Below are 7,018 nucleotides of genomic sequence, written 5' to 3' on the forward strand. Positions count from 1 at the left end.
ACAGTTTGCTGAAGCAGTTAGGAGAGAGCTTGCCGTACTTAAAAGAAGTGCATAAAGTGATATCTTAGTAGGTAATGAACTCAGCATTGCATCGCTGAGGAGGGAAGAGGACGGGAGCACAGCTTCCCATTTCACAGATGAGAGAGACTAAAACCCAAGAAGAGCTGAATTGCTTCTCCAGCAAGCCAGTGGTCAAGCATGGATGGACTATTGTACAGCTCTAGGATTATAGCCCTCTGTGCCCTTGAATTTTGACTCTGAGGGTGCCATGAGATTGAACAAGGAAGAAAACAAAATACCTTCAGATATATTGGTAAAGACCCAAACCCAGTTCCGGTCACTGAATTCTGTGCATGTAGGCAGCCTCTGTAAGGTCAAGGAGATGCTGACTGGACTAAAATTTGGGTTTTAGAGTGGCTAGTGCTCCCAGCAGCCCCTTTGGGTACAAAGTAGAAGGGATGAGCCTGTTGTGGTACCATGCTGCCGTCCATGCTGGCCCCTTCTGGGGCTTCTGCTGAACAGGCCCTGGGTTTATGGCTAAGCAGCAAGTAGTGGGGCCTCTGCTTGCCTCCATCTCCCTTATCCCTGACAAAGCTTGTGGGCACGGTCAGCATGGAACCCAACCTACTTCGCACCACAAGGCTGCACAAGTGTATCACTGAAGATGTCTCAGGTACAGTGTGTGTTTAATAGGTGTTGGATGCATGAAAGGATGTTGCAGCCAGAAACTGACAAGAAATTCAAATTCTTTTTGCTGCTGTGAGCAGAGACTACAGGTACCTTTTCACCAGGTAGGGGTCACTGTATTTTCAGGGAGACTTCCTTTTGGTATAGTTGAGTCAATACTTCCAATGTCCTAAAGCTCAGGGCACTGTTTACTGCCCATTGTGTTAGTAAAGCCAGCCCAGTCCAGCAAAATGCCTTTGTGCACGGATTAGGCTTGCCTTAAATTCTCTCGGGCTGATATTTTACCCATCCCAGGACTGAATGAAGCCGTATGGATCGTATGCAGTGACTTCCTTAGAGCTGGCTGGGTGAAGAAAAGTGAAGGTAATGGATCAAAGACCCCAGGGTTAAGGAACAGGACAAGGAGGTGTGCATCAGCCGCATGATAAAATCACAGCTGGTGCCAGCTGCCTCAGCAGGTCGAGAAACCATCTTTATTTAAGAACTGCCTGCTACCAGAGTCAATAACTAACTACCATTACAAGAAGTACAAGAGAGACAGACTAGAGGCCAGTGGGAGTGGTTCCATCTGAACAAAAACCGAGTCAAGTCAGTGGTCCGATAAAGCCCTACGCCTTGCCCAGCCAGATTTTCTAAGCTCTGCAAGGCCCTGGATGGGGTGGGGTGAGTGAGCTGGAGTCCAGGAGGCTAAGGCAGGGTGCACCCTAACTAAGGGCGTTAGGCTTCCTGGGACTCTAAGGCAAAACTACCTGACCCATCTTTTTCCTCCTCAGTTTCCCTCTACTGTCCTACCTTCCCAAAGCCTATGACCATGTATATACAGCTGCCAGGCACCTTTTTCCATGGAGCCCTTTGAAGTCCCTTAAAAATGCCCATCTAATCCCTTAGGCCACTTTAGGAGGCTCTGGCCACCCCGTTCATCCCCAGGATGAAGCCCAGGTTAGGGCGTCCCAGGGAAATAGGGCACCACACGTGAGCCGCAAGCCCAGGTTTGAGTACACTACTATCCTCGTGACACAGAAGAACTCAGGTGGCAGTCCATTCTGAGACCAGTAGAGTCCTGTCGCTGGGGAAGAGACGAAGGGGATAAAACGTCCTTAGCCAGCCTGGGCTCTTGTCCAGAGCACGAACTGGGGGGCTCCTGGGATTGCCAAGAGGAGTGAGTGTGCACTGGGAAAAGTGCTTGGGGGAGCCTTCTCTCTCTGTGACTGTGACTGCACTGCAGGGGCCACAGCGGAGAGACACTCCAAGACTCTTCCTGTGCTGAGCACTTTTCAATTCTAAGAATCTTAGCCCTGGAAGGACGCCTACAGCATCTCCCCACCCCTCCAATCTTCACCTAACCTAGACCCCAGAGCTACAGCTATCGAAATTCCTCAAAGTCCCCTAAAAAAAAGGAAGAAGCCTCTTACTATGCCAGGGCCTCATTGCAGGAGTTTTTCTGATGTCTAACCTCAGTCTCAATTTTATCAAAAGAAACTCTACTCCCCTTTATAGCCCTCCTATTCCCTGGCGCCATCAGTATCATTTGATGCCCTGAATGAAAGGAGACAGACAGCCTGACCTTGCCCAGCCCCGAGACTCCATCTGGAGAGAGCTGCCCTCCTTGAGGATGAGGTATACATCGGGCCGTCAGAGCAGCGAGGACCAGGTAGCCAAGGCCATGAAGAGCCCTGCAGGCTGAGCTCAAGTGTACTCACAACAGAGAAACTGTCTCCCCGGGCCCTGAAGTGGTGTCTGCAGGCTGTCTCAGTCCCTAGTCCCCAAGGCACTTACTGGCCACTAAAGTACTAGTTTATGGCTATCCCCTTGCTGCCGCTGCGGCTTGGAGTGAGAGGAGAGATCCAGAGTCAAATCATGACCACAGCAGGGGTGAGCCCCCCTGAACTACACCAGCCCTTCCAAGCAGAAATGAAAATCAGGGGCCCCTTGGGCAGGAAGGGACTCTGAGAAGCCATCTAATCTCTTCTGCCTCCTTGGAAACTCCTGTACAAGCCACCCCAACAAGAGGCTATTCCATTTCACAAGCTTGCATGTCCTCAGGTCACCTACAGTCTTATTAAACCTGAGCTCTACCTGAAGTCTCAGGCTGCCAGAATATCATTTTAGTTCTGTTCTATCCCCGCAAACAAATCCCACCTGTACAGTGGTTAGGTTTTCCTGGGGCTATTTTCCTAGTTTGAACCTCTTCTTGGCTTCCCAGCGAGACTGCCTTCCTCTCCTTTGCTAATAGGCCTCATTAGAACTAAGACACTTGGTCGAGTCTTTTGCCTCAAGCAAGCTTAGGGACTGCAGCCTCCAGCTGCACCAGTTAGGTACTGTGCCAAACCAGCTCACCCCTTTTGGACCAGCACCTAGACACCTGTACCCTGCTCCCCCTGATGCAGCCCAAAGCAGTGAGGACAGAATCAGCTAAACTTTGGAAGAAGGTTTCTTACTTTGAGCATCCCCTTCCTGTTGGAGCTAGGCACAGCCAAACCACAGCCGGGAGGCAGGTGAAGCACAAATGCTAGGCCCAGTTTGGGGGCCCTATAATGGGAGATTGGTCTCATAGCTGAGCCCCCAGCACTTTGCATCGGGGGATGGACAGAAGCAGGTGAGGAGGGTGTAATCAGATGGCTCTCAGGGAGGCAGTCTTGGGCTGGGACAGGGTGATGGGTATAGCGGTGGCAGGAAGAGGAAGTGTGAGCTTACGTTTTTAAAAAAATTGTCGTGGGTGAAATTATCAACATAAACCTGCCCAGGAAAATAGAGCAGGGCATAAAAATTTAAAAACCATAGCAAAATAGAGCTATAACTGTAAACTACAGAAACCAGGCTCAGGGCACCAGTCCCCTACAAGATGGCCGTCCTGCTGCTCCCAGATATCCAGGGCCACTTGTCAGAGCATGGGCATTGGGGGTTCCTGGTTGTGCCACCACTGTTACCTGGATTTGGGGAATCCCCATCCTTGCTTTGGGCTATTCTTGAAGCAAGGGTAAGGGGAACAGGGACTTCAAGCCAGTGCTGCATATTGAGGTCCCAGCCGAAGAAGCTAGGCTCAGAAGGCAGAGAAGGACTGATGTCTCCTAGAATCGCCCGTGCCTTGGGCTGGGACCCAGCCAGGCCCTGACCCCACTGGAATCTCTTGAAGCAGATTTTCATAGCCACTGCCCTTCTTAAACCACCACCTTAACCAGGCCGTAGCCATTCATCACTGCCCCCTCCTCTGGATAGACAAGGAGCCTGGAGACTTTTCTTATCCCAGCCCCGTTGCTGACATGCTGTGCGACCTTGGGAAGTCCTTAACCCTTTTGACCTCAGTTTCCTCGTCTGTAAAGTAAGGGGCTTGGACAAGCTGAGCTCTAAAGCCTCTCCCAGTTCTGATGTTCTGTGCCTGGTAATATACCTGACCACAAGATAGGGCGTCCCATTTATTAACCCTTCTTTCTTCTGGGGGAATGCAAAAGAGTGGTCCGAGGCAGCCTGGGGGACGGGTCTTGTCAGGTGGTCCTGGGCACTCCTGGGTGTAGGCAGGGCCACATTTATCCTCGTCCTTCTCAGAAGGCTCCCGACTCCCAGACACAGAATGAACGCCGGATTCCTTTCCCAGGCTCGAGCGAGTCAGTGCTGGGGGAGCGGAGTCCTGGGGCCTGCAGGCCGAGCTGGAGGACGAGATGGGTGCAAGACCCCTCTCTCCTGTCTCCTGCCCAAACCCTGGAGGGCTGTGCAGGGTGGGTCTTGGTGGGGTGGAAGACCGCCCCAAGACAAGCCCTTTAGTCATCCAGCCACCTGTAGTGGCTTCTGTCACTCTAGGTTGACAGGGTCGGGTTGGCAGTGTTGGCTAAGAGGGAACATCAGGCCGAGTCTGGTGCTCCTCTCTACCAGGTGTCCCAGCCTCTCAGCCCTCGTCAGTCCCCAACCCCAGCAGTCTGGAGTAGCGTCCACCAAGCTGCAGGGGCTCAGGCTCCTGGCCTCGGACTTTAGGGCACTGGTGCTCAGCCACCTGGGCAGGTGGTAGGGGCCTCCAGGGAGTCATCGAGGACAATGTCAGGGTCCAGCCGTGGGTCCTTGGTCCTGGGGTTTGGCCCTCTCCTTAGACTGAGGGATGTTGGTGTTCACACTTCATCCCACTTCAGCCCAATCAGGACCAGTGTTCCTGCCGGGCCTCAGACTCTGCGCTCAGGGGCCAGAGTCTGCATGCAGTCCCAGGGCGCCACCTCCACAGATGTGCAGATAGATGTTTCAAACCTCCTTTCCACAGGCCCGTTCCTTCCATCTAGGTGCCCTGAAAGGCCAGGGCACAGGGCTCAGTATCATCACGAAAGTTACTGCCTGGTGCCTCTTGATTTAAAGAAAAAAAAATCCTTGTATGGGTTCTATCCTGTGGCAGAATTTGAAATATCCTACCTTCTACAAAAAGGGCACAGTCTAAAATAGGTATTTAAAACCAGCCATTCTTAGGCACAGTGTTGGGCCACCTTGGCGTCGGGAAGGGACCAGGGCCAGCTGGCTGTGTTCATCGGAGGCAGGTGTCCGGCTGTGGCGGAGAGGGGTGCCAAGGTCAGAGTTCCAGGTAGCCTATGAGGATGAGCATGGCCATGGAGTGGGAGAGGATGGTGCCCGAATGTGCGGCTGGGCAGACTGCCGAGTTTTCCACCATCATGCTTGTGCCTGAAAGTGGCAGGTGGAAATGTGGGGCTGGGTGGGCTGGGCCTGGCCTCACCCCGCCCCACCTTTGGGACTGGTCCTAGACGTTCTACAGAGACTCAGGGCCGGCTTCTGGGCTGGGATGTATTCTTAGCCCCACTCCTACAGCGTTTTGTAGGACCCCTGTACCCCTGAAAGGAGCACACTCACCTCCCCGGCCCTCAGGGCGGTTCCAGGCCTACTTGGCACAGGTTCCTGCCTGCCTTGCCCTGTCCCCTTGGGGTCTGGCTGGGTTGGAGTTGGCTTGGGTGGGGAAGATTCCCTCATCGGGCATCTGCATGGACCTTGATATTCTGGGGTGGGGGGCGGATGGGGAGAGGAAGCACCTCCGTTCCTCACGATGTGAACTTCTGCTGGGGTCCCATCCCCTCCAGGCCCTGTGGTCCGAATCTGCACCAGAGCATGGCCGATGTCTTCGGGAACTGCAATTTCTATCCAGTTCTTGGTGGTGAGGTGCAGCGTGGGAGTCAGGTGTAAGTCATTCTGGTACAGCATCTGTACGAAGGGTGTTAGCCAGGTGGAGCTACTTACGCCTAGGCCAAGTTTTCTCTCTTCCCCAGCTCAAGGCCCTGGGAAGAACCCATGTGCTTCTGGGCCCTGGAGGTTCTGCCTCCTCACCCCTCCTGTTTCCTGTTGACCAGGACTAGGCTCTTGAGCAAGCTCCTCGTTGGTGGAGGGAAGCGTGCAAGCAGCTGAACTATTTTTGCAGATCCCTTAGGCTAGAAGGACCCGAGACTTCACGTGGGCCGTCAGTGCCTCCATGACCCCTGCCTTTCCGCAGGACATGCCATCTGCCCCCTTCTTATAGTCTCTACTACAAATCACCTGGAAGACCACTCATGTATTTCATGCCTCTCACAATCACAAACACTTTGCTTATGTTTAGCTCCAATCCCTCCTGCTGTAGACTGCAGCCCCCTTGTGCTCACTGGAAACACCGATGAGCTGTTCATCACTAGCCAGTGCCTGCCTGGTCCCTCCCTTACCTTATAGCCAGTGACTGCAGACTCATTTCGGAGAGGGACCACAGGGTCCCACTTAATACTAAGACTGGAGCTCGAGAAAGTCCAGGAGATGTTGTCAGGAGGTCGCCGTGGAGCTGCCAGAGGAGGGAGGAAGTTGGGGCGACTTGCACGTGTTTCTTTGCCACCCACCCCCTTTGCTTTCAGCCAGCCTTTTTCTAGATGTCTGCCCGCTGCAGTTACACCCAGAACATTCTGTCACAGCTACCTAAGAAATAAACGCCATGAAAATCCAAAGATTGGAGAAGAAAAAGGCGCTTTAGAAGCCATGAACTCCACTCCCTTATTTTCACCAGGCTTCCTGTCTTACTACCGTCCAGCCCAGCACTTTTGGGCTGGAGCGTTTTTCTTGCATTAGAGAAAGAGTGATCCTAGGGGCACCTCCCCACCCCAGGCGCACTCACGGGGCTTCATGGTCGTCGCACTGGTGGAAGGGCTGGCAGGCCCAGGGCCCGCTCGGTTGTAGGCCCGCACGGTCACATGGTATTTGGTGTTGGGATGCAGGTCAGTGACTCGCGCACTGGTGTCCAGCCCTGCTGTCCTCACTCGGTCAGCAGCGGCTTCTTTGTCCCCAGCTTTCCAGTAGCGGATCTGAAGGGAACAAAGATACCCTAGAGTCA

General features: G+C 53.4%; 1 protein-coding gene across 1 annotated transcript in view; it reads right to left on the reverse strand.

The window, feature by feature from the left end:
• Positions 1 to 4,937: 4,937 nt before the first annotated feature.
• The window catches only part of CNTN2 (contactin 2), a 19,363-nt gene continuing 17,282 nt past the window's right edge, over positions 4,938 to 7,018 (reverse strand). Inside the window, exons 19-22 of the mRNA XM_006922864.1 lie at positions 6,803 to 6,989; positions 6,363 to 6,475; positions 5,703 to 5,871; positions 4,938 to 5,340 (exon numbers count right to left, since the gene is read on the reverse strand). Coding sequence (XP_006922926.1) covers positions 5,231 to 5,340; positions 5,703 to 5,871; positions 6,363 to 6,475; positions 6,803 to 6,989 — 579 coding nt within the window. The 3' untranslated portion in view covers positions 4,938 to 5,230. The remainder of the gene's footprint in view (positions 5,341 to 5,702; positions 5,872 to 6,362; positions 6,476 to 6,802; positions 6,990 to 7,018) is intronic.

The sequence above is a fragment of the Pteropus alecto genome, unplaced genomic scaffold (assembly GCF_000325575.1).
Source record: "Pteropus alecto unplaced genomic scaffold, ASM32557v1 scaffold359, whole genome shotgun sequence".
Lineage (NCBI taxonomy): Eukaryota > Metazoa > Chordata > Mammalia > Chiroptera > Pteropodidae > Pteropus > Pteropus alecto.